The 27,475-nt window shown below is 47.2% G+C and overlaps 5 protein-coding genes across 5 annotated transcripts; all 5 read left to right on the top strand.

Moving 5' to 3' along the window:
- Window positions 1-91: 91 nt before the first annotated feature.
- JR316_0013005 (uncharacterized protein) lies at window positions 92-2,571 on the top strand (the record flags this gene model as incomplete). The annotated part of the gene is made up of 3 exons (XM_047898620.1): window positions 92-169; window positions 254-433; window positions 493-2,571. 3 exons carry the CDS (start codon window positions 92-94, stop codon window positions 2,569-2,571), a joined length of 2,337 nt encoding a protein of 778 aa, XP_047742168.1.
- A 531-nt stretch (window positions 2,572-3,102) lies between these two features.
- On the top strand, window positions 3,103-5,608 carry JR316_0013004 (uncharacterized protein; the record flags this gene model as incomplete). Its single annotated transcript, XM_047898619.1, has 3 exons — window positions 3,103-3,180; window positions 3,231-3,410; window positions 3,467-5,608. 3 exons carry the CDS (start codon window positions 3,103-3,105, stop codon window positions 5,606-5,608), a joined length of 2,400 nt encoding a protein of 799 aa, XP_047742167.1.
- A 355-nt stretch (window positions 5,609-5,963) lies between these two features.
- Window positions 5,964-8,469, top strand: JR316_0013003 (uncharacterized protein; the record flags this gene model as incomplete). The annotated part of the gene is made up of 4 exons (XM_047898618.1): window positions 5,964-6,041; window positions 6,092-6,271; window positions 6,328-7,627; window positions 7,742-8,469. The coding sequence occupies 4 exons, from the start codon at window positions 5,964-5,966 to the stop codon at window positions 8,467-8,469; spliced, it is 2,286 nt and encodes a 761-aa protein (XP_047742166.1).
- A 358-nt stretch (window positions 8,470-8,827) lies between these two features.
- Window positions 8,828-11,276, top strand: JR316_0013002 (uncharacterized protein; the record flags this gene model as incomplete). Its single annotated transcript, XM_047898617.1, has 4 exons — window positions 8,828-8,887; window positions 8,958-9,137; window positions 9,196-11,090; window positions 11,147-11,276. 4 exons carry the CDS (start codon window positions 8,828-8,830, stop codon window positions 11,274-11,276), a joined length of 2,265 nt encoding a protein of 754 aa, XP_047742165.1.
- Window positions 11,277-16,642: 5,366 nt separating this feature from the next.
- JR316_0013001 (Protein PBDC1-like protein) lies at window positions 16,643-18,216 on the top strand (the record flags this gene model as incomplete). Its single annotated transcript, XM_047898616.1, has 9 exons — window positions 16,643-16,687; window positions 16,801-16,811; window positions 16,930-16,960; window positions 17,052-17,104; window positions 17,175-17,315; window positions 17,552-17,640; window positions 17,784-17,797; window positions 17,872-17,886; window positions 18,088-18,216. The coding sequence occupies 9 exons, from the start codon at window positions 16,643-16,645 to the stop codon at window positions 18,214-18,216; spliced, it is 528 nt and encodes a 175-aa protein (XP_047742164.1).
- Between the last annotated feature and the right edge of the window lie 9,259 nt (window positions 18,217-27,475).

The raw sequence follows: 27,475 nt of genomic DNA, 5'->3' as shown, positions 1-27,475 counted from the left end.
TATGTATCTTCCGGGATCATTCCGACCCACAATTAACGCCGAGGCAAGCCGGTTATTGGTGCCCCAGCATGTTTAATTGGAGTGACAATCTATGTCTATGACATCCGTCGATAATACCGCCTGTACACAAGACCACAGTGGTAGTAGTGAACTACCGGATAATCTTGATGTAAGCTACCACTCTTTTCAGTGCCAAATTTCAATCAGGTTATCCACAAACTCACCTACTACATGCGCCTTTTCTTCATTGCAGAAAGTACCGGAAGAAGCGAATCCGGCACTTCCCAAAGTATGGAGCATAGAAGATCCATTTCAATACGCACCTCCAAAACGAGACGGAGAACCATGGTCACTTCTTCTTGAACCTTTGCTAAAGAACGAAAAGCTACGTTGTGATGCATGGAAAGACGAGGTTCAGAATTTGCTCATCTTTGTGAGTTGGCATTGTCTTCCAAGCGTGTATCGATGAAGAAATTTTATTCTCTTCACAAGGCTGGTCTCTTCTCTGCTGTGGTTACCACTTTCCTTGTGGAATCCTATAAAGATCTTCAGCCCGACCCTAACGATACTGTGATCACTTTGCTTGCACACATCGCAGCTCGGCTTGATAATGACACCGTCATCACTAAAACTTCCCTCTCTTCGAACGACCCCTTTGTACCCGCTGCGTCGACAGTTCGGGTCAACGTTTTCTGGTTCATCAGCCTTGTCCTTAGCCTGACGACGGTGCTCGTAGGAATCATCTCTTTACAATGGCTAAGGGAATACCAATCTTACTCGAATCTTTCCAACCCGCGCGAGATGTACGCGATATTCCACATGAGGAAGGATGGGCTAGACAGATGGCGAGTGGATAGGGTGTTTACAGCAATGCCCCTTCTCCTGCAATCCGCTTTGGTTCTTTTTCTTGGGGGTCTCATAGACTTCTTGCACGCTTTCAGCGAACGTTGGTCCGTTGTCATCCCTGTGGCCGCTGTGATTGGAATATCATTGCTATTCCTCGTTGTAACGACAATACTCCCGGCTCTACAGACAATGTCGCTTTTTGTCATCCCGACTTCGTGGCCTGATCCCCCTAGTCAGTGCCCTTATAAATCACCACAATCGCATGCTGTACGGCGCATCTGCGTATACTTATACGACATACACTTCCATCTAAAGCGTTTATGGAGGTTATCCTCTATTCCATCAATGATCTCACGTCTCTGTCGTATATTGTTTGGTTCGGCGGTGAAGCACAGATTTTCATTTCCTTCCAAGTTCCGTTCTCAAGTGACTTATTCCTCATGGAGTCGTAGTTGGTCGGGATTTGACGAGAAATGGGTTCTAATTCGTGATATGTACATGCGGCACTCTTTGGGAAATTGGAACAAAGACTTTGGACATTTCGATATAATCGGCTGGGAACTCGATGAACAATTACCACTTTTCGATATTGTTGTTGGGCTTAACCGTCAGAAGTGGCAAGGAAATGTCTCTGATGTGGTATATCATTGTTTCTCCGACATTTCGCAACGTGTGCTTTCGCTTTTGACGGACACTAGCCGATATTCACCCCGGGAACGCCTTCGTCAGAACGACTACCTATACAACATTTTATCTAGGCGAGGCGGCGTCTCTGTAACAAGGTTCTTTGACACCGATGCGTGCTTCAGCGATGTTGAAAAGGGGGAACTGTCGTCCGCAAAAGCCTTATCTTGTGCACTGCACCAGCAGAACCTGGCAATCTTTACTGATTGGAGCAGTGGTGTGCTCCAGCGCCATCAAAAGGAGCTCGCCTTGCGACTTTTTGGCTATTTCTATCAGAAACCACACAAACTACGACTAACAGACACCAAGCTTAAAGCTCCCAAATGCATCTCCTTCCAACATTTTTCATATTACCATCTGATAGCGGACCGGGATCAGGACATGCGTGATAAAGACACTTTTGAAGCTCTTTCTTGGCAATTTGCCAACCTCACATTCGCCATCTTCAAAGAAGCCTGCAAAGACTTTGACCCTCATTCTTTGGTTCACAACTCGCTTGCACAGGAGCATGGGCTTTGGTTTTTCCTGGACGTAGCTGGATACATGGCGTCTCGAACACTTTCACCATCCATATCTTTCTCCATCAACTGTCAAAATGAACCGTCGGCGGTAGTCCTCGCCATGAAGGAAATGATTCGCAACACATTTTCTTATATTCGGTCTAAATTAGAAATGGAAATGTCTACGTGGAAGGACAACCAGGCGAAGCCCAGCTTGCTTTTCTACGTGACGGTCTGCTATATTCTTCAGCTTATTGACCCCCTGGCCAAAGAGGAAACGTTTGCCTCCCTTCGTGATACCGTCTTGCAATATAAAAAATGCACTATAGACATAGGGATAATCGATGCTGTTCTAGAGAGACGACTGTCCGTAGATCAAGGAGCTACTAGCGACCGTTTCGGGGCGTATTATTCCTGTCCAGGCTTACCATTTTCATCCTTGTGGTGGCGCACCTTTGAAGGAAAGCACTCAGAAGATCTAATTTATAATCCAACGCCCTATGTTGAAGAAGATTCGCAGCCAGCAGATGTTTCCAAATAGCAAATTTGCGGAACTCGTCATTGATTGTACTCCAGTTTGCAAGCCTTTCCATCTGTATTTCTATCGGCTCGGTATGTTGGATGTGGCTTCAAGTAGGCGTCTGTTCAACCTATCTCTACTCTCAGCTCTTTATATTGGTGCTATCTCTGCAGCTATTTTCTTGCTTTTGGGGGGCTTTTGTCTAAATTCTTTGGTTGTTTTATCAGTTGCCCACGTCTCGCTGTGACTCATTATGCTGTTACTTATCTACTTTATACCTTTGCTATTCCTCCGCTCTAAGTTAAGCCCTGTCAATCTTATTGTAAATAATCATCACATCCGACCCTTCCTCTTGCGAACTTGACAATTGGTAGCTACTTTCTCTCAAAATTTGAACATGACCCATAGCAGACTTCTTTGTTAAATCCCCAGCCCAAGTACATGATGGCAGAGGCCAGTGTGCTAATCTTCCGAGGTAACTCCGACCCACAGTTAACGCCGACTGAACTTCCAGTTGGTTCTTTTTTTGTGAACCATTCCTCACGACTCATGATGCCATCCGTTGATGATTCCTCCTTCTCCCAAGACCGCAATAGCACCAATCAACAACCAGAACGTCATGATCTTCATGTGAGATCTCTGTCTTTTCGTTCTCAACGCAGACGTGTACCTTTCTTCAGAACATGCCGGAAGAAACCAACTCGGACCTTCCCAAAATGTGGAACATAGAGGACCCATTCCAATATGCGCCTCCAAAACCAGACGGTGATCCATGGTCAATTCTCCTTGAACCTCTGCTGAAGAGTGACAAGCTCCGTTGTGATGCATGGAAAGACGAGGTTCAGAATTTGCTCATTTTTGTAAGTTAGCATTATATTTCGAGTATGGTATAGATGTCAAGAACTGTTGTTTTAAGGCTGGTCTGTTCTCTGCCGTGGTCACGACTTTTCTTGTGGAATCCTATAAGGACCTTCAGGCAGACCCAAATGATACTATGATTGCTTTGCTTGCACACATCGCTGCCCGGCTTGACAATGACACCAGCATCATCACTAGTACTTCCATCTTTTCGGACAACACCTTTGTGCCTGCTACATCGACAATTCGGGTCAACGTTTTCTGGTTCATCAGCCTCGTGCTTAGCCTCACGACGGTGCTCGTGGGCACCATATCTTTACAATGGCTAAGGGAGCACCGGTCCTACTCAAACGTCTCCGACCCGCGCGAAAAGTATGCGATATTTCACATGAGGAAGGAGGGGCTAGAGAAATGGCGGGTGGACAGGATATTTACAGTGATGCCCCTTCTCCTACAGTCTGCTTTGGTTCTCTTTCTCGGAGGGCTGATAGACTTTCTGCATGCTTTCAGTCAACGCTGGTCGGTGGTCATTCCTGTTGCCGCCGTGATTGGATTATCTTTGCTATTCCTCGTTACAACGACGATCCTCCCGACTCTACAGACAATGGCACTTTTTATCATCCCGTCCACATCGCTCCACCCGCCTAGTCAGTGCCCCTTTAAATCGCCACAATCTCATGCCGTGCGGCGGATCTGCGCGCCTCTACTCAAGATACCGTCCTATTTGAGGCAATCATCTGTACTTGTCCCTATTCGATCACTGATCTCTCGTCTTCATCGTATATCTTTGAGTTCGGAAATGATTTCTAGCTACACAATGGCCTCCAAATTCCAGACTCAAGTGACCTATACCGCATGGTGTCGAACTTGGGTCATGTTCGATAAGGATTGGGTGATAATTCGTGATTTGTACATGCGGCGTTCTTTGGAAAATCGGTTCAAAGAATACTATTGGTTTATGGATACCATGGGTTTTGGCCGCGACGAGCGATTGCCACTTTTTGATATTGTCCACGGTCTTAAATATCAGCACTGGCGTGAAGATGTTGTTGATGCCGCCTATCACTGTATGTCAGAGGTTTCGCAACATGCACTTCTACCACTGACGAACACTCTCCGGTTGTCTTCTCGGGCCCGCCTCTGTGAGAACAACTACCTGTACAACTTGTCATCTATTGGACACGACAGGGTCTCCATAACAAGTTTCTTCGACACCGATTCTGTCTTTGACCATGTTGGAAAGGGGGAATTGTCATCCGCAAAGGCCTTAACTTGTATACTTCATCAACAAAACCTAGCAGCATTCACGGAATGGAGCGGCAGTATTTTCCAACGTCATCAAAAAGAGCTCGCCTTGCGTCTTTTTAGTTATTTTTATCAGAAACCGCACAAACTACAACTATCACATACAAAACGTCAGGTTCCCGTATCCGTCTCCTTCAGAAATTTCTCATTCTACTACGTCTTTCAAGTTCCCTTGAGTGTATCCTTCTTCAATGTCTCATCGTACCATCTCGTGGCAGACCGAGATAACGACTTTTGTGACAAGGACACCTTTGAAGCCTTCGCTTGGCAATTTGCCAACCTCACCTTTTCCATCTTCAGACAGGCTTGCGAAGATTTCCATCCTCATTCTTTGGTCCACAACTCATTTTCACAGGAACTTGGGCTTCCGCTTTATTTTGAAGTAGCTGCATATATCACCGCTCGGACATTTTCGCCATCCATCTCCTTCTCCATCGACAATGAAAGTGAATCCTCGGCAGTTTCTCTCGCCACAAAGCAGACATTTCGTGACCTATTTACCTATATTTCTTCAATTTTAGACATGGAGATCTCGTCCTGGAAGGATTCCCAACCAAAGCCAAGCTTGTTTTTCTACCTGGCTGCCTGCTATACCCAACAGCTAGTTGGCCCTCTCTCCAAAGACGAAAACTTTATCTCCCATCGTGGCACCATCCTCCAGTATAAGGAACACACCATCGATGTAGGTCTTATTGATTCCATTTTGGAGAGACGACTGTCTGGCCGACAGCATGCCAGCGACAACCATATTCCGTACGATGACGAGTATATATGCGTCCCATTTTCATCCAGTTGGTGGGACACTTTTAAAGGAAAAACTCCAGAAGGTTTCAATTATAGTCCAGAACCCCCTGTTTTATTTGATGATTGCCAACAAATAAATGTTGTCGATTAACAGTCAATTAACGAAACTTGGTATCGAATTTTCAGTTTTCAAATGGCAAGTTCCCGTAGGCGCACTGTGACTGGCCCACATTAGAATTTAGATTAGAAGTGCGATCTATGCGACGGACATGAGAGCTGTTCATTTACGACAGCAGGAGACTCAGTTCTTCTTGGTATTTGCAATGTCTGCTATTAAACACGGTTCAAAAGTTGGAGATGCAGGACTTCTCTGTTAAATCCCCAGCCCAAGTACATGATGGCAGGGAGGCAGTGTGCTAATCTTCCGAGGTAACTCCGACCCACAGTTAACGCCGACTGAACTTCCAGTTGGTTCTTTTTTTGTGAACCATTCCTCACGACTCATGATGCCATCCGTTGATGATTCCTCCTTCTCCCAAGACCGCAATAGCACCAATCAACAACCAGAACGTCATGATCTTCATGTGAGATCTCTGTCTTTTCGTTCTCAACGCAGACGTGTACCTTTCTTCAGAACATGCCGGAAGAAACCAACTCGGACCTTCCCAAAATGTGGAACATAGAGGACCCATTCCAATATGCGCCTCCAAAACCAGACGGTGATCCATGGTCAATTCTCCTTGAACCTCTGCTGAAGAGTGACAAGCTCCGTTGTGATGCATGGAAAGACGAGGTTCAGAATTTGCTCATTTTTGTAAGTTAGCATTATATTTCGAGTATGGTATAGATGTCAAGAACTGTTGTTTTAAGGCTGGTCTGTTCTCTGCCGTGGTCACGACTTTTCTTGTGGAATCCTATAAGGACCTTCAGGCAGACCCAAATGATACTATGATTGCTTTGCTTGCACACATCGCTGCCCGGCTTGACAATGACACCAGCATCATCACTAGTACTTCCATCTTTTCGGACAACACCTTTGTGCCTGCTACATCGACAATTCGGGTCAACGTTTTCTGGTTCATCAGCCTCGTGCTTAGCCTCACGACGGTGCTCGTGGGCACCATATCTTTACAATGGCTAAGGGAGCACCGGTCCTACTCAAACGTCTCCGACCCGCGCGAAAAGTATGCGATATTTCACATGAGGAAGGAGGGGCTAGAGAAATGGCGGGTGGACAGGATATTTACAGTGATGCCCCTTCTCCTACAGTCTGCTTTGGTTCTCTTTCTCGGAGGGCTGATAGACTTTCTGCATGCTTTCAGTCAACGCTGGTCGGTGGTCATTCCTGTTGCCGCCGTGATTGGATTATCTTTGCTATTCCTCGTTACAACGACGATCCTCCCGACTCTACAGACAATGGCACTTTTTATCATCCCGTCCACATCGCTCCACCCGCCTAGTCAGTGCCCCTTTAAATCGCCACAATCTCATGCCGTGCGGCGGATCTGCGCGCCTCTACTCAAGATACCGTCCTATTTGAGGCAATCATCTGTACTTGTCCCTATTCGATCACTGATCTCTCGTCTTCATCGTATATCTTTGAGTTCGGAAATGATTTCTAGCTACACAATGGCCTCCAAATTCCAGACTCAAGTGACCTATACCGCATGGTGTCGAACTTGGGTCATGTTCGATAAGGATTGGGTGATAATTCGTGATTTGTACATGCGGCGTTCTTTGGAAAATCGGTTCAAAGAATACTATTGGTTTATGGATACCATGGGTTTTGGCCGCGACGAGCGATTGCCACTTTTTGATATTGTCCACGGTCTTAAATATCAGCACTGGCGTGAAGATGTTGTTGATGCCGCCTATCACTGTATGTCAGAGGTTTCGCAACATGCACTTCTACCACTGACGAACACTCTCCGGTTGTCTTCTCGGGCCCGCCTCTGTGAGAACAACTACCTGTACAACTTGTCATCTATTGGACACGACAGGGTCTCCATAACAAGTTTCTTCGACACCGATTCTGTCTTTGACCATGTTGGAAAGGGGGAATTGTCATCCGCAAAGGCCTTAACTTGTATACTTCATCAACAAAACCTAGCAGCATTCACGGAATGGAGCGGCAGTATTTTCCAACGTCATCAAAAAGAGCTCGCCTTGCGTCTTTTTAGTTATTTTTATCAGAAACCGCACAAACTACAACTATCACATACAAAACGTCAGGTTCCCGTATCCGTCTCCTTCAGAAATTTCTCATTCTACTACGTCTTTCAAGTTCCCTTGAGTGTATCCTTCTTCAATGTCTCATCGTACCATCTCGTGGCAGACCGAGATAACGACTTTTGTGACAAGGACACCTTTGAAGCCTTCGCTTGGCAATTTGCCAACCTCACCTTTTCCATCTTCAGACAGGCTTGCGAAGATTTCCATCCTCATTCTTTGGTCCACAACTCATTTTCACAGGAACTTGGGCTTCCGCTTTATTTTGAAGTAGCTGCATATATCACCGCTCGGACATTTTCGCCATCCATCTCCTTCTCCATCGACAATGAAAGTGAATCCTCGGCAGTTTCTCTCGCCACAAAGCAGACATTTCGTGACCTATTTACCTATATTTCTTCAATTTTAGACATGGAGATCTCGTCCTGGAAGGATTCCCAACCAAAGCCAAGCTTGTTTTTCTACCTGGCTGCCTGCTATACCCAACAGCTAGTTGGCCCTCTCTCCAAAGACGAAAACTTTATCTCCCATCGTGGCACCATCCTCCAGTATAAGGAACACACCATCGATGTAGGTCTTATTGATTCCATTTTGGAGAGACGACTGTCTGGCCGACAGCATGCCAGCGACAACCATATTCCGTACGATGACGAGTATATATGCGTCCCATTTTCATCCAGTTGGTGGGACACTTTTAAAGGAAAAACTCCAGAAGGTTTCAATTATAGTCCAGAACCCCCTGTTTTATTTGATGATTGCCAACAAATAAATGTTGTCGATTAACAGTCAATTAACGAAACTTGGTATCGAATTTTCAGTTTTCAAATGGCAAGTTCCCGTAGGCGCACTGTGACTGGCCCACATTAGAATTTAGATTAGAAGTGCGATCTATGCGACGGACATGAGAGCTGTTCATTTACGACAGCAGGAGACTCAGTTCTTCTTGGTATTTGCAATGTCTGCTATTAAACACGGTTCAAAAGTTGGAGATGCAGGACTTCTCTGTTAAATCCCCAGCCCAAGTACATGATGGCAGGGAGGCAGTGTGCTAATCTTCCGAGGTAACTCCGACCCACAGTTAACGCCGACTGAACTTCCAGTCGGTTTTTCCTTTTTTTTGAACCATTCGTCACGACTCACAATGCCTTCCGATGATGATTCCTCCTGTCCCCAAGACCGCAATGGCACCAATGAACAACCAGTACGTCATGATCTTAATGTGAGATATTTGTCTTTTCGTTCTTGCTACGCAGACGTGTACCTTTCTTCAGAACATGCCGCAAGAAACCAACTCGGACCTTCCCAAAATGTGGAGCATAGAGGACCCATTCCAATATGCGCCTCCAAAACCAGACGGTGATCCATGGACAATTCTCCTTGAACCTCTGCTGAAGGACGACAAGCTGCGTTGTGATGCATGGAAGGATGAGGTTCAGAATTTGCTCATCTTTGTGAGTTGGCATTGTGTATCTTTCGAGTATGGTATAGATGACTATGAATTTTTTTAAGGCTGGTTTGTTCTCGGCTGTGGTCACAACATTCCTTGTGGAATCCTATAAAGATCTTCAGCCCGACCCGAGCGGTGCTATGATTACATTGCTTGCCCATATTGCTGCCCGGCTTGACAATGACACCGGCGTCATCACTAGCACTTCCCTGTCTTCAAATGACCCCTTTGTGCCTTCTGCGTCGACGATCCGGGTCAATGTTTTCTGGTTCATCAGCCTCGTCCTTAGCCTGACAACGGTGCTTGTGGGCACTATCTCTTTACAATGGCTAAGGGAGCACCAGTCCTACTCAGACATCTCCGACCAGCGTGAAAAATACGCAATATTCTACATGAGGAAGCATGGGCTCGAGAAATGGCGGGTGGACAGGATATTTACAGTGATGCCACTTCTCCTACAAACTGCTTTGGTTCTCTTTCTCGGGGGGCTCATTGACTTTCTTCATGCTTTCAGCGAACGCTGGTCAGTGGTCATCCCTGTGGCCGCCGTAATTGGATTATCATTGCTATTCCTCGTTACAACAACGATCCTTCCAACTCTACAAACAATGGCACTTTTTATCACCCCATCCAATTGGCCCCATCCGCCTAGTCAGTGTCCGTTCAAATCACCACAATCACATGCCGTCCGGAGACTTTGTGCACCTCTACTTAGTATACAGTTCTATCTGACCCGATCATCGACACTTTTCACTATCCAATCACTAATCTCACGTCTTCCTCGTGCATATTTTATTTCGGAAATGATTTCTAGATTTACAGTGCCCTCTCGATTCCGTTCTCAGGTGTCTCTTGCCGCATGTTGTGGAAATTGGGACATGTTTGATCAAGATTGGGTGATACTTCGCGATATGTACATGCGACGTTCCTTCGGAGACTGGTCCAAGGACTATGGGAATCCCTATGACTTTGGATTTGGACACGACGAATTATTACCGCTTTTTGACATTGTTTTCGGTCTAAACTCTCAAAAATGGCAGAATAATGTCGCTAATGCGGCGTATCACTGTATATCCGAAGTTTCGCAAGCTGTACTTCTTCATTTGACGGACCCTGACCAGATTTTGCCCCAGGAAGGACTTCGAGAAAACGACTATCTATACAGCTTGCTAGCGGTTGAACCTGACAACGTCTCCGTGACAAGTTTCTTTGACACCACCAGTTGGTTCAGGGACATTGAGATGGGGGAATTGTTGCCTGCAAATGTCTTAACTTGCATACTTCATCAACAAAATTTAGCATCCTTTACACATTGGAACGGCGGCATGCTCGTTCGTCATCAAAAAGAGCTCGCTCTAAGACTCTTTGGTTATTTTTATCAAAAACCGCACAAACTTCATTTATCACACACAAAAATCCGGATTCCCGCATGTGTCTCGTTTCAAAACTTTGTGTTTTACTCTTCCTTGGCTGACAGGGATCGCGACTTTCGTGACAAAGACACATTCGAAGCTCTCTCTTGGCAATTTTCGAACCTCACTTTGTGCATCTTCAAACAGATTTGCGAAGACTTTCACCCTCATTCTTTGGTTCACACCCCGTTTGCACAGGAAGTTGGACTCCCATTTTACCTGGAAGTATCTGGATATATCACCTCACGAACACTTTCACCATCCATCCATAGCTCTGAATCTTCGGCAGTCTTTCTTGCGACAAAGGAAATGATTCACGACACATTTTCTTATATTCGCTTGAAGTTAGACACAGAGGTCACTGCGTGGGGTGATGATCAAGCTAAGCCAAGCTTGCTGTTCTATCTCACCGTCTGCTATACTCAACAGCTCATTGGCCCTCTCTCCAAGGATGAAACATTTAATTCCCTTCGTGAAACTATACTGCAATATAAGAAACGCACCATCGATATAGGGATTATTGATTCTGTTCTGGAGAGACGACTGTGTGCAGACCGACAGCATAGTAGAAATTATATTAAGTACGATGCCTTTTCTGCAGGATTGCCATTCTCGTCCACCTGGTGGGACACCTTCGAAGGAAAACATCTACAAAATTTTACTTAGAGTGGTCCAATATTATTGTCAAAGATGTGCAATCAGTAAATGTTGCTGATTACATCAAGTTATAGAGACTTGTTGAAGTTGTAATTCGTAAATGACGATTCGAAAGCGTATCACAAAGATCGTGTTACCGACAAAACGAGACTGCGAACAAAAATGGATCCCAACACGGGTCTCCGACTCTCGACCGTTACGAGTTGATTATTCATATATCAAAAGTTCACGGTTCAAGTGACAAGAATGGTATTAATTCATTATCATCATCGGTAACACATTTAAGTAACTAAGAGGTACCAAAAAAGTGCTTACCTGTCAAGATTAATAACGAATATCTACAATAGGAGACCACAAAGGAAGGCATTATTAGCAGAGAGTAAAACAAGGTAAATATGAGCCTCACCACGCTGTCAATACCGAGCGACCAACGAAGAACAAATGAATTTGTTTTTGTGCTATTGGTCAATCACATCGACCGAATTCGATTGATGCGACCTAAGCCGAGGAGCCACGACAAGGCTGCACAAGGATGGCTCCCAACTCGGGAGCCACCCTCTCCTCGGAAAAAAAATCCCTCTTGAACCGCGCTCCCAAATGAGCACAGATCGAAGAGGTTGTGATCGCCGTTATCCAGCGATTGGGTGAGTCTCCTTCGGAGACTCCATTGTCGTTCTCTTGCAAGAACAACAGTGCCGGCCTACGATCGCGCTTTGCAACGCGAGAGGCCTGGCCATTACCGCTCGAGCTCCCTTGCCAGCCAAGTCCTGCCCTACCCGGCAGGCTTGACTAGGGAACGGTAGAATGGGTAGGGGCGATTATGGGAATGGGGGGCAATGGATGGGTAGTATATTTTTTGGGGGAGAGGGGGGGGAGGGGACTCGATGTTGTATACCGGCTTCTCGTTAGAGAAGGGTTCAGCAATCGATGTGGGAATATTTTTCATAGTATTTATTCTGTAGACGAAGAGTCAATAGACAAATCATTAAATCACATATCGACACATACATTTGCATATTGCATTGTGTTTCGAGCATAGCACATAAAATTCTGTGTATAAAGACGCTAGTCAGTGTTGCACGTAAAATCATGACCAAACAATGAATGCTCACCAAGGTTGTTGAAGGCCGGCCGAGTCTGTTGCTCTAGCCGGCCAAGAGATTAACTGACCTGTTCATTTTATGTGCTATTGGTCAGTCGCGCCCATCGATTTAGATAGGTGCGGCCTAAGCCGAGGAGCCACGACAAGGCTGCACAAGGATGGCTCCCAACTCGGGAGCCACCCTCTCCTCGGAAAAAAAATCCCTCTTGACCGTGTTCCTTTCGGAGCACGGATCGAAGAGGTTGTGATCGCTGTTGTCCAGCGATAGGTGAGTCTCCATCAGAGACTCCATTGTCGTTCTCTTGCGAGAAAAACAGTGCCGGCCTTCGATCGCGCTTTGCAACGCGAGACGCCTGGCCATTACCGCTCGAGCTCCCTTGCCAGCCAAGTCCTGCCCTACCCGGCAGGCTTAACTGGGGAACGGTAGTATGGGGTAGGGGCGATTTGGGGAATGGGGGAAAATGGATGGGTAGTATATTTTTTGGGGGTGGGGGAAGGAACTCGATGTTGTATACCGGCTTCTCGTTAGAGAAGGGTTCAACTATCGAGTAGAAGGGGGGATATGGGGATATTTTGCATATTATTTTTTTCTGTAAACGAAGAGTCAATAGACGAATCATTGAAACATATGATTGACGCGTACATTTGCATATTGCATTGTGTTTCGAGCATAGCACATAACATTCTGCGTATAAAGATGGCTGGTCAGCACTGCATGTAAAACCATGAACGACAAGTATTACTCACCAAGGTTGTAGTAGGCCGGCTGTGACTATTGGTCTAGCCGGCCAAGAGATTAACTGACCTTATCATTTTATGTGCTATTGGTCAGTCGCACCCATCGATTTCGATGGATGCAACCTAAGCCGAGGAGCCACGACAAGGCTGCACAAGGATGGCTCCCAACTCGGGAGCCACCCTCTCCTCGGAAAAAAAAATCCCACTTGAACCGGGCTCCTTTCGGAGCACGGATCGAAGAGGTTGTGATCGCTGTTATCCAGCGATGTGTGAGTCTCCATCAGAGACTCCATTGTTGTTCTCTTGCGAGAACAACAGTGCCGGCCTACAATCGCGCTTGGCAACGCGAGAGGCCTGGCCATTACCGCTCGAGCTCCCTTGCCAGCCAAGTCCTGCCCTACCCGGCAGGCTTGACTGGGGAACGGTAGAAGGGGGTAGGGGCGATTTGGGGAATGGGGGGGCAATGGATGAGTAGTATATTTTTTGGGGGAGAGGGGGGAGGGGGAGGGAATCGATGTTGTATACCTGCTTCTCGTTAGAGAAGGGTTCAATCATCGATGATGTGGGGATGTGGGGATATTTTGCAGTTCACGTACTGTGGTATTTTAGAGCGTCGTTCGAGCATAGTAGATAATTATCTGAATGGAAGTGTTATCGATTAGCGCTGTCGACGATATCGGAAAGGAGGGATACTCACAAAAACTTAATGGGCCGGCTGTTATTTCTACTACAGCCGGCCAAAGTAGTCGATGGCCCCTTCAACGTGGGGCCATACATATCTCATCGCAGTCGTGTATTTGAGGCACACAGTAAAAGAAATCTATAAAACGAAGGTAGGTCAGATAAAATCTCGGGAACATCGATGAAGACGGAAACATACCTTGACGCACGCATAATGTCTTCATTTGATAGTTGTGGAACCTAGCGATGTGGCGGCATACAGTGAGTATAGTGGTGGTACGATAGAAATCAAGGACTTACATCTTGAGGCACACGGTTAGCCATAGACTTCATCGATGTCTGAACACGACGCGGAAGAAAGTTAGCCACGAAAAGCCATCGATGACAAGAAGTACTCACTTGGTGCTTAGTGGACCAGCGGGCAGTTGTGCCGCGCCGGCCAAAGTGGTCGTAGAGACCACTGACCTCGTCGACGGCTCCATGCCGTCGATCGAGCTTTGCCACCGAGCGTGTATGCTCGATGGCAGTGCCTCACGTCGCCGAAGCGACGGAGACCTTTATCGACACCGCGCTGCCGTTTGGCTGCGCGATGCCGATAGTACGATCGTCGGTGAGCGATCGTAAAGGCCTGTGTATGTGGAGAGCATGTTAGTACGAGTGCCACAACGAGCGGCACAACGACGCACCTTTGTTTGCGGCCTGCTGCCATGTCGATGAGGATTGAATCAGCGTCCTCTAAGGACGCGATGTAGTCTTCATCGCATAGCAGGCTTTGGGGGTTTGTGGAGAATGAACGCCAGCTGGACGGGGCTTTATACCTGGGGCATGTGCTGGTTCTTCCCAAGTTGTCCCAAGGTGCCACTCGACTTGTGTGTTGTAGATGAGTAAGAACGGCACATCCGGCCCCCGAATTATTCGCGACATATCAACATCATGGCACCCATGAACTTGCAACTAATTTCCAGATTTGGATTTCAAGGCAGGACGTGCTCAGGAAAAACTATCAGAGGAGTGGGTGTGACCGAGGCTTCTACGGATCGATAGCAATCAGCGACAGGTTGATAAGAGGAGTGCCCTGTTCTTCGTTGTCGTCATGGATTAAAGGGGGTTAGATGGTACTCACGGGAAGGTGATAGTGCCTCGTTGTCGATGGGCGGCGACACGTATAGGTGGAATTAGAATGCCTTCTTGAAAATTCTGTGATGGCCCGAGACTCTTCCTCCTCCCTTACCATTACCTCGGAAATTTGGAGGCTTTACGGTGTTTTGATTGGATCCCAGTGTGAAAAGGGAGGTCGTCGTCGATGGTCAGGCTGGCGTTGGACTGCTTGCATCTCTCGCTCCGGTATCGTTGAGGAAAACTTCTTGACACGAATAACAGGCTTCTTGCCTAGGCTACCTTACCCTTGGGCGTATCGATGGCCATTTTGGACGAAACCCGTTCGTTTTGTTGTGAGAAAACGCAAGCTCCAGGATCTCTTTCTATGAGTCATTGGGTGCAATCGTCAAGTAGACATCACTCGACTACCCTGATCCAACCTCGAGGCAGCCAAGGGGTGAGTGTTTTCTCTCAATTCAGGGCGGCGTGAGTCATTTCACAGCATCAGAGGTTTGCGAGTGGCGTCTGCGAAGTTCTAGTGAAACATTTCATACGGATATGGCTCGGGTCCAATACCTCCTCATATGGAGGAGTGCACTTTACTTTTTCGACGTAGAAGCGGTTTTTCTGATCACAACGAGGTGGACCTCGACGTATAACCCCTATCTCGTGCGATCGGAAACTAGAGAAATATCTTATCAGCTCCGAACATACACCCGAAGAGTGAAAATCCTTACTTTCTTCTGAGCTATCTTGAACCCATCCATCCGCAACGACGAACTGAGGCTGTCGCTGATGTGCCGCCCTCCGCGATGACGAAAGGCCTGCCCGCTCACCGTGAATCGTTATCTCTCGCGATCTTTTTTGTCATCTTTCCGATATGCACGCCCTGTCTCCATGCATGCGGTATAAAATGGCTGATTCCCAGCAGGGTCGCTGCGCAGGTCGTTCGGTTCTCTTCAAGATGGAATGACTAAGATTGGGCTCATCAGGAACCAGCACCCCCTTAGGTAAGCAAAAGTTGGCTTACCTCCGAACCTTTTCAACCCTTCTGCACTCACACTATTCTACATTTTTGAACCACAGATATGTAGGTTATGCTTCTTTGAACACATCTGTGGTTTTTTTTTTCAAAAAAATTTTGATCTCAAGAAGTTATAAAGATTTTAATTTTTTTCCTTTTTTTTTAGTCTAACACGTCAGAAATGGTGTTTTCTCGAGTTTGGGAGATTTTCGAAAATTTGACAATGTTCTTTTGGCCGCTTATATAATGGTACACGTGACCACACGTGACAATAAGTCACGCCTAAGTAATACCTCTCAGACTCATTATGGACTTCCAGAGACTACAATTTGACCTCTGAGGTGTAATTCTATTATTGTGGGCATAAAGGCTAGTAGTAAGGATTGTATATGCACATTTATGAATTTTTTTTTTTTAAACTTTTTGTCTGAAACCATTTTCCGTCAACATAACTTTTGATTTTTTTTTCGAGCTGGATTTTGGCCGCTCTTGGCGCCAAGCCCATTGATTACGTAAGGGTGCTGGTTTCTGATGAGCCCAATCTTAGGATAACCATAGCGGAACCCTAACCTCGAAAGATGGTCAGGATGAACTCCCACAGTGGGCAAAAAGGTCACATGGCGACAGATTGATGAGTGTGAAATTGTAGTCGACCTTGTTCCAAAGGCGTATCACTAGGCTAAGTATAAGCCCCCGGAGCATCCCCGACAACTCTCAGAAAACTGCCACATCATCATCAATTTGACCCAACGCCTCTCCTCTCACTTGAACCACACCGACAACCAACGACGGGCACCATGGCTGGCAAATTCGACCCTAACAATGCCCAGAATCTCATGGAGGTCCGTCAGCTCTCTCTCCTTTATTTCGCGATTGATTCCGTTTCTTTCTTGGAGTCCAATCGCGCGTGTTTCTGTTTCTGATTGAATACGTGTCCTGATCTGTTCTGTTGCAGATCGAGAAACAGTGAGTTGTGTTCCCCCGAACGCATCGTTTCGTTTTTGTCGTACATATACCCTGCGTGTTCGTTTACGCCGTTTCGTTTTGCGCCCTCGTCGTCGTCGCTGTCGTCGCGCACCTGCAGATTCGCTGTGAAAGCTGTCGAACAGGCTCAGGTACGTGGCGCTCGTCCACTCTCTTACCCCAACCCATCTCATCTCACACGCCGCTCCTCTCTCTATCCCAAACGATACTTATTGATAACAGACGTACTGGAACCTCCTCGAAAAAGTCAACCCTAAGGATCTCAAGCTCACCAAGTCAGTTTCTTCGCATCTCGTGCCACTTTCCCCTCCCGACTCGACAGGCAGACTTATGGTTTGTGTGCAGATACGATGACGAGATCTTCGACCATCTGATGGCTACGTTCCCCGAGCTCAACCAGGAGCCATACGAAAAGCTCGTCAAGATCGACGAAGACTGGATGAAGAGCAAGGACGGGAAGAACCGCTGGCGTACTTTCATCGAGAGGTTCGTCATTCCAGTCTAATTCGCGCTCTGTTCTCCCCCCACCCCCCCTTTGTACACCCGATTTTTTTGGTGGGCGATGGTCGGCCGTTGATCTGTCTGCAATGGCAATATGTATACAAATCGCTCTCGAGGTTTCTTCCTCCGCAATCTTATCAACCCACTCTCTATCATCCCATTGACCAAACCATCTAATCTCAACTCACACTTGCTCGATCCCGCTTCTTCCCTTCCCACAGCTACAAGGACAAAGTCAAAGACTACAACTTCGGCTCGCTCATTCGCACCGACGCGCGCGACGAATACGGCGAGTCCAACACCATCTTCGGTATGTCTTGTCTATCATCTATCATCTATCTTTCCCTCCCTTTTCCTTTCTTTTCCTTTCCATTATCATCAAAGAGTAGTGTGAATCATTCTGCTCACGCGTTTCTCTGTTTTTCTTTTTCTTTTTTTTTTTTGGTATTTCAGTTACCCGGATACAGGTACGCGTTTTATTTGAGTGAATGATTGGGTAGGATATGAATTGGGTTTAACATTCGATTTTTTTTTCGAATAGTTCTACGCGTATGAGGTACGTCGTGTAGGTTATCAGTTTTGTTATACGCGAGGCTAACGAACGCTCTCCTCACCCTCCGTCCCTCCCACCCTCACCCTCTTACACCCTTTCCATATTCTATCTTCTATCCTATTTTGCGTCGCCCACCCACCTTCCACTTCTACTTACCTCCGCACCCCCGTCCATCTACCTCCCATCCCATCCCCACCCACCCAGATCGCACGCAACCGCCTAGGCCTAAACGAAAAGGCGCACCAGATCGCCATCGAAGACGCCGCCAAGGAAAAGGCCAAGAAGGAGAAGGAGGCCAAGGCCGCTGCGAAGAAGAAGGGCGGCAAGTCATAGTTGTTTTGGGGGTGTGGTTTGTGGGTGTGGATGGGGGTGTGCTGTGGGATGGGGATGGGGATTCGGGAAGGGGAGTCGGAATGGGGATTCGGGGTTTTCTATGTTATGTTATGTTATGTCAAAAATGGGAGTGGAGTGGAGTGGAGGGGAGGGGTGTATGTATGTACATGAATCTGTGAGTCTTCGACCAACCCCGGTCTTTTTTTTTCTTATTTGGAGAAAAGCGTAGCTGACTTTCTTTTTTTTTTTTCTATCTTGGTGTTTGTGTTTTGGTGGTTTTGAATGGATTTTTTGGGGAGCAGAAACGTAAATGGACGGGTAAAGGGTAACACATTCAAATTGGAAAAAGATAAAATCAAAATCAAAAGAAATGAAAAGAACGAAAAAATACGCATACGCATACGCATATGCGTATGGATTTGCGTATGGAAAAAAAAAATTCCGCGTTGAAGAGAGTAAGAGTGAGACTTACTGGCGATTCGGCTAGTCTGAATCGTGGTGCTGCCGTCCGCCATCCGCCATCCGCCGTCCGCCGTCCGTATCTGTGCTGTGCTGGCAAGCTAGCAAGCTGAAAGCTACGTGGTACGTGGTACGTGGTACGTGGTGTCAGGCCATGTTACCCATCCGACGTGGCGTGTCGAAGCAGCTAGCACATCCCATCCCGTCCAGTGCAGTCCTGCGCAGCCCAGCGCACCTGTGCTGTACTATAGTCCTGTACAATCTCGTCACTTACTCGTCACTCGTCGTTCGTGCGGTCTCTACTTTAATTATCACTGACCACTGACCACTGAGAACAGACGCAGAAGCAGAAGCAGAGGGAGACACGGAAAGTCGATACATACAAAAAAAAAATGCTGTCGTCGAAGTATAATGAAGGGAAGCCAAGGCTCGAGGTAAGGCGAGCCGTCAGGCGCATAGATACGCAAGTTATACAGTGTGTGCGCTATAGATCTTAGGTGGTGATTTTCCGAGGTGTATGTAGCTCGGGTATCCTCCCGCAACTACTAGCTCAACACACTCCCATGTGGCCAGATGGCATATTTCACTTAATCCCTGGACCGTCTGCCCAGCGAGCGAGGATCCACATGTATTAATACAGTAACAAAACTCACATCGTCTCGACTCCAGATTCAGACCTTTCAAATTTTACCCGGTCAGAATTTCCAACAGCCTGGATGAAAATGAATTAAACATCCATACTGCGTAAGTAACTGATGTATGTAACATGTATGTATGTACTTCAAATGCGTCGATGATGTATATGAATTGTGATGCGTGTAACTTATAAGAAATGTGTGCATGAGACTGGACCGAGGACCAAGGACCAATGTAAAGCAAAGCAAGGCAAAAAGGATGTGTGTATGTCCAAAATGATGATGTTGACGATGATGACGACGAGGAGGGTGAAGATATACTTTTGCGATAACATAAAAAATGATTTCAAAGCGTGCGGAAAGTGGCAAGTGGAAAGTGGTGTACTAGGGGATTCGGTCGTTAGTCACGTGACCATGTAGATAGACTCCCGCACATTGTGTAGCGCAGACTCAAGAAGCTTCCACCACCATCCCTTCGTGCGCAGTCCGATCCGACGCCTCCATATGGTGACAACAGAGCAATTCGACACGACCTTGCCGTATCAGACCAGCCGCACTATCCGTGTACCGCCTTCAGCCTTCCGTCTTCAGTTTCAGTTTTCAGCATTCAGTTTTCAGTCTACAGTTTTCGGCATTCAGTTTCAGTAAACGGGTTAGAGGGTTACAGGTTACTGAGCTGCAGGAATATATGGTTCTGGAATGCTACAGTCTGTCCCTTCATCTTCGTATCCTTACCATCACAAGATCCTGGTCCTAGGACCCCTCAAAAAATTTTCACCCATGGGGCCCGCGTCTCTGACTGGTATATCGGGCCCTTTGGTTTCGCCCACCCTCACTTCCACACTTCCGCCACCTTTCCTACCTGAGACCGCCACCCCTCAGTTTCCATCTGCCAGCAAAAAGCCGAAAAATAGGTGGGCCAGGGAGGCATGCCCTACCACTCACCCCATGTTCATTGGATCCTCCTTTCTTATTACGGGCGGTCAATCCTATCCATATTCACCCCTCCGAATCACTCCCAATCCGTTCAGCTCCATTCATCGCCGATTCCAACGTTGCCACAGTCCATCACCAATTTCCGAGCACTTCTCATCTGGTTTGGTGACAGCCACCCGTATTCCCTATTCTCAGCCACCAAGCAGACCCACCTCGACTACAGTTTTATCTACCACACAAATTCGAGTTCCCGAATCGCATTCAGACAAACCCTTGTTGCACTCGCAAAGCTACAAGCCGGTTCGCTCTTTCTGTCTTCCGTCTTTTGGAAAATCAGCCACACGATTTCGAGGCTTCATACGCCGAGTCAAGGCTCGTTTGAAGGGGATTTCTAGTTAGTATATTTTCATTTTTTTATTTTGGGTTGTGTTTTTGTTGCAACGCGGACGTTGCTTTTGTGGGACGGGGGAACATGTACTAGGGGATTCGGTCGTTAGTCACGTGACCATGTAGATAGACTCCCGCACATTGTGTAGCGCAGACTCAAGAAGCTTCCACCACCATCCCTTCGTGCGCAGTCCGATCCGACGCCTCCAGTGGCAAGATGCAAGACGCAAGACGCAAGACACACGTACTCGTAATAAACGGCAACGTAAACGAGTTACGACACGCAGGACCAAACTGTTACTCAGGCTGGCGGTAGCGTTGTGGTGGTGGTGGTATTTAACCTACTTTTACTTTTCACTTCAAGGACAATTAACTGTACCCGTACTAAGGACCTACTAAGGACCAAGAAAAAAAAAAGAAAAGAGACCAAAAAAGTTTACTAGAAAACAGCCGAATCGAACAGGAAAAAGTAAGATGAAAAGAAAACGGAAAACGCAAAATGGAAACTAGGAACAAAGAAAAGTCTATAATGCAGTGGTGGGTTTATGATGATATACTATATACTATATACAGCGGCGAAGAACACGATGGATGGATGTATGCGTGGAGTTGGGGATTGGGATGTATCAGCAAGGGCGGCTCAGCAAGGCGATGAAGCGAGAACCGAGTTTCAATGCTCGATGCTCGAAGCTCGATATGCCGCTGGAGTTGAGTTGGTCAAATAATAACCGGAACGAACCAACTACCAGCCGCACAAATGAGAGGACTCGGATTCGATCTTGAACCTAAAGGCGGGAATGGATGATGGGGCATCATCAAATACCGATTTGGAAGAGGCGGAGGCGGAGGGCATGTATGAGTAGAATAACATGTGATGCCAGTCACCAGTGCGGCGCGGCGAGACCTTGAATGTGAACGTGAAGGTGAATGTGAAGGGTGACCGGTGAAGCTTGAAGGCTGAAGCTTTGAAGGCGAAGGCGAAGGTGAAGTAGAGGTGAAGTAGAGTAGAGTAGAGGTAAGAACGAAACGAAATAGGGATGAAATAGGGTCGTACAGGGACTGGCTGTCGCGCGATCAGTCGGTCAGTCAGCCGGGTGTGTGATGGGATGATATGGGATGTGAAGTGTTGGGAAGGGGAAGGGATGGGATGCATGATGGGATGGGTGGGATGGAGGGTGGCGGGGTGGTGGAGTGTGGGTATGGATGGATGTGGATGTGGGGGTGGGGGTGGGTATGTGAGAGCGATATGGTATAGCAACAACAAACGACAACAAACAAACAACCGACAAACGGACAGACAACGAACAACAGGCAAACAACAACAAAACACAAGAGAGGGAGAGGGGGACGGAGAATAATAATGACGACATAGAATGAGAAGGGGATGATGGTTGGAGAGCGCTGTATATGAGATGAGATAAAGGGGGAAGTGAAGAAGGATTAAGGAAAGGTCATCGCCGCCGCCGCCGCCGTCGTCGTCGTCTTGCAAGCCATCGTCAATCATCAAAAATCACAAAAAACCAAAAAGGAAAAAAAAGAAACAAAAGCAAAAAGGCATCACTTCATCTACACCGCGGCCCGCCCACCTCCTTCTCCTTTCAAACTCAAACGCTCCGCACTTTAGCAACTCCCATCCGGAACCATCTAGCCTCATCAAGGCGACCCACACCCAAAATCAACATCCTCAACCTCCCGCTCGCGCTTATCAATCTGCGCCACGTTCACAGAGAGCCCCGCGCCCGAGGCGGAGGCGTGTGTGTAGATTATGTATGCGGCTGCTATGGCTGTTTTTTTTTTTTGGTTTTTTCGTTGGTGTTGTTAGAGATAGAGGCAGGAGTCATACAAAGTAAAAAAAAAAGTGATCAGCAACATATCCAAATCCAAACGAACCACAAATATAGAGAAAAATAGAGAAAAAAAAAAGAATAAAAGAGAGACGTTACGCTGCTGTAATCAAGTCCCGGCTTCAAATCCCAGGGATAGAGGACAAATCAGACAGCGATTTCCGTCGCTATCCCAAAGCAACACAACCCAACCCAACGTTACGAGAGCACACAACGAAGCAATCAGCCTGATGTGATACGTGCGTGCGCGTGTCATCGTCAAAAACGACACGGACGTGCCCCTTTACTTCCCAACTTCCAACTTCTGCACTCAAGTTCAGCGCTTGCTCTTCGACTTCTACTTCTGCGCTTCTGCTTCTACACTTCCACTTCGCCTTCGTTGGAGAAGGCAGAAGACACCGAAGCGTGAGGGTGAGCGTGAGCGTGATAAAGTGGCTGGCCAAGTCCCACTCTCGTTCTCGCTCCCGTTCTCGGCCTGGGTCTGGGTCTGGGTCTGGGTCTGAGCGCTGAGCACCAGTTCGCAACCGCTAACCACCAAGCGCTAACCGTTAACCGGGATATCAGACGCGAGGCGCCAGATGACGCGAGAACAACGAAAAAAAAAAAAAAAACCCAAAAAACGCTCCCAAAAACGACCCCCTCCCAAAAAAAAGGAGAAAGAAAAACACACACACAAAGGCACAAAAAAAAATACCAAAAAACCAATTTCTCAAAGAGAGAGAGAGAGAGAGAGAGAGAGAGAGAGAGAGAGAGAGAGAGAGGGAGACAGAAAACAACTCACACAAAACACCCGTACAAAAGCCCAACGCGCTCGAAAAGCTCGCCGCGGCGCACCAGAGCGTTTTGGCGCTGCATTCGTATGGCATTTGGGTTGCTAGCATTATTCCTGTTGCTGGTGTTTTTTGAATTTTTTTTTTTTGATGTGATTTTTTATTTGATTTTTGATGGTGATGGCAATGTGAGAGGAGGAGGGGGTAATGTGGGATGGGTGTGTGGATGTGATGTGAGAGAGAGGGGGAGCGGGGAAGGGAGGCGAGAGAGAGAGAGAAAGACAAGTCAGTTAGATGAAATGAGATCAAATAGAAATAGAGGAATAGAAAAAAAAAACATCAATTGAAATGGGAACGCAGAGAAGGAGGGACAGACACAAGAACACAAGTACACAAGAACAAGGACAAGGAAGGGGTAGGGATATGAGTATGATTATAAGTAGGAGTGGAAAACCGGGGATATGGAGTGGGTATTGGAATAAAACAATAAAACAAAATGGGAATTTGAATAAAAAAAAAAAATCGGGAACAGTGAAACGAAACTCGAGGACAGGGCACAGATAACAGTGCACAGTACACAGTAAAAAGAGATACACTATATCCCAAAACACACAAAACCCAAAGACATAGAACTCACCAACCCAAACAACAGCAAAAACCACAAACGACGTAAAGTGCGCATAGGAGCGACACAGGAAGTGGCTTGATTGCGGGCGTTTGTTGAATCGTAGGCTGTATGATGCGCGTGCGCGTGCGCGCGTGCGTTTGTTCCGTGTAGGCGTGTGTGGGTATGCGTGGGTAGCGTGCGTTTGTTCGCGTGTATGCGTGTGTGTGGGCATGTATTCGTGTATTCGTATATGCGTGAGCGTATGCACGAGCGCGAGTACAAGTACAAGTACACGCGCGAGGCCGAGCGCGAGCATAAGCACAGGCGCGAATGTAAATACATGACGGCGAGGGCGAAGACGAAGGGTGGAGTTGGCAGTTGGTGTGCATAGTCACGGCGTTTCAATGGGCGGGTTTAGATGGGGTTGGACGTGTTTGGACGCGTTCAGTTGAGTTGGGTGTTGAGTCGAGTTGAGTGTTGAGTTGAGTTGAGTCGCGTCGAGACGCAAAGGGGATATAACATCGAGAGAGAGTCGAGAGAAAAAGAGAAAAAAAGAGAGTAAGCGCCAATCCAGTCCAATCCAATCCAGTGCAGTCAAATGGCAACACACTACACACTACACACGGCGCAACAACACCAACTCCACACCAAAAATATACCACCGAAATTACACATTACATCAAACAATATCTGACGGGACTCACAGAATAGCGATCCACACCCACGTCGCGATCGAGAGTGCACCGGCTAGTTTGCCGAATATGTCTGTGTTCGCATTTGCGCGTTGGGTTGGGTGTGTGTGTGTGTGTGGGGGGGGGGGGGGGGGGGGTTTGGGTGTTGGGTGCGTGTTGGGTGTTGGGTGTAGTGAATGCGTGTAGTGCGTGCGTTGTAGTAGGAAAGTCGGTCGAGTCAGTCGAGTCGAGTGTAGTTAGAGTAAAAATAAAGAGTAAAGAGTAAGTCAGCCTCCCGTCAAACCGTCCGCAATAAAATAAAGCCAAAGCCAAATCCAAATCCAAAAAAAAAAAAACGAAGGAAACGAAGGAAACGAGGAAAACGAAGGAAATGGAGGAAATGGAGTGAAAATGAAGGGGAACCGCGAAATAGAGCCAAGGCAATCACAAGATGGAAAGAAAAACCCCAAAACCAAAGCACAAAACTGAAGCTAGAGCCGAAGAAGGTAAAATCAAAGGCACCAGCAAACCTCCAGCGGCAGAAAAAAGAAAGAGAAAAGAGAGAGTGAGGAGGGAAGAGAGAACAGCGAGAAGGCGAACAGAGAATACCGAAACACCAAAAACACAGACAAAACACCGAAAAAACAGAGTACAGCCAAAACAGAAACAGACGCGGAACAGAAAACACAGACAAAACAAAACTCACAAAACAGCAAAAAAAAAAAAAAAAAAACGCCAAAAAAACACCCATAAAACACCCATAAAACACCCATAAAACACAAAAAAACGCCAAAAGCCAGAAACCACAAAACAGAACCACAACCAAAACCAGAACCACAAAACAGAACCAAAAACCACAAAAGAAACAAGAAACAAGACGCACAGAGGTACGGACTCCGCCCATTCACGAATCCCGCGAGGACGCCAAACACGCTTTGGAGGACGGCTGTGAAGAGCGCAAGGCCTTTTCGTTTGGGGTTGGGGTTTTCGTATGCGGTTGGGTTTCGTATGAGTTTGCGTTTCATTTGGGGTTGGGGTTGGGTTTGGCGTTGCAGAGTTTGGGTTTGGCGTTGCAGAGTTTGGTTTGGGTTGGGATTGAGTTTGTGCGTTTGGTGTCGGTGCGGTTAGTGTTGGAGAGTTTACACGGTTGTAGTACGTTCATGCGTTTCGTTTGTGTGTTGGTAGACGTAGTACCGAAGTACATCGAACAGGACGGGCGGGCGTAGCACATCGAACAGGACGGGCGGGCGTAGCATAGCGAATAGGGCGAGTGGGCGGGTGGGCAGGGTTGCAAGTTGCAAGTTGCGAGTTGCGAGTTGCACATTGGAGGAGGCAGATAGGTAGACATAGAGGAAAGAAGCGTCAGCGTCAGCGTTCGAGTGTTCAACTTCAGCATCTCTTGGCGGGGTATCCAACATGCATAGCATAACGAGGAATAGGGGCTATAATTAGCTCCGAGGGAGGGGGGAGAGGGGACTCACTGTAGAAAGGGGTTCGTTTGACGGTCATCGTCGTCGTCGTTGCGTGTAGCGGGGGATAGCAAGGGGAGTAAGGAGAGGTGGGCGTGGTAGTGGTAGTGGAGGGAGGAGTGGAGGGAGGCGAGGTGGTGGTGGTGGTAGTGAAACTGCACAAGGCGGGATTCAGGAGAGGAGAGAATTAGGAAGGAGGGCCGGGAGGTATTGACTGAATCTAAACTAAAACCAAGATCGGCGGAGCGGTGTTGGTGTGATGTTACCGTACGTACGTATTGGATGAGGTGAGGCGATCAAAAAAGCTCGGAGCAAAAAATGAAAATCGACAGACTTCAGAGTTCAGACAGCATTTATGTACACTGTCGTATGACTGTGATTGTGATTGTGATTGTGATTGTGATTTATGACGGAGCGGGTGTGCCTGCGCCTATAACCCGCATCCCTCCCGCCCGCTATTAAAATAATTTCTTTACTCCAACTGCCCAACGCTGAGGCACATTACAACTACAATGACATCGATTAAACCCCACATGGCATGCCGACACACGACACAACACTCCCGCGCGGTTGTTGCGACCCCTCGCGAACGATGATATATGATATATTAAATTAGGTACTAGTATTATGTACACCCTTCACTTCAACCCTTCACCCCTCCTACGGACCTATATACTCCCAGCCTGGCAGCGGCGACTCGCGGTCGCGGTCGCGACAGCTCCAATATCAATATCAATATCAACTCAATCAATCCCGTCGGTCAGACTCGATCGATCGCGAGCAGTGCACACTGCAAGTGCACAACTGCATCCCCCACATCCCGCGTTCCAAACCCAGACCCAGTGCCTCTGACTCTGACTCTGACTCTGAAAACTGAAAGAGTGGAACGACTCTCGAAGGCGATTCTCGAAATCACCCCTTGTATACTACTTGTACCAGTATCACGCCATCCACCCTCCCCCTCCTAGTCCATCGACAATTTAATATCTAATATCTAATATCTAACCTCCATGAACCACTAGCATCTACGGCTACCCACCATGTCCCCTCGAGTCTCAAGGCCTTAACTTTGAGCCTCGACTTATTAACCCATCTCCAAACCACCTTCCTTCCTTCCTAACCTCTTACTCGTCAGGTATCTTATCACCAAGAATCACTACATGACCGTAAGACCGTAAGACCGTAAGACGATGAGATGGTTCTATTACACCCTGCGCTGATAGCGATAGACATGGCGATGAGGATAACCCAGATGCGGGTCAAGAGGACTCGGACTCGGACTAGGCTGGACTGGACTGGACCACACTCTAGATCTAGAACCGGACATGGGTATAGGCATGATCGCGTACTCAGCAGCCTCATCTCATGGGCTATCACATACATACATATATGTAAATAGCACTTTTGTACGCATGTTATGTAGTAGTATGGTAGACAGTTCCCTCTTCACGCTTTACGTTTGCGTTTTTGCTGCACGCACA

Source organism: Psilocybe cubensis, chromosome 13, assembly GCF_017499595.1.
Source record: "Psilocybe cubensis strain MGC-MH-2018 chromosome 13, whole genome shotgun sequence".
NCBI classification, from domain to species: Eukaryota; Fungi; Basidiomycota; class Agaricomycetes; order Agaricales; family Agrocybaceae; genus Psilocybe; species Psilocybe cubensis.
This window is presented reverse-complemented; position numbering and strand designations above follow the sequence as displayed.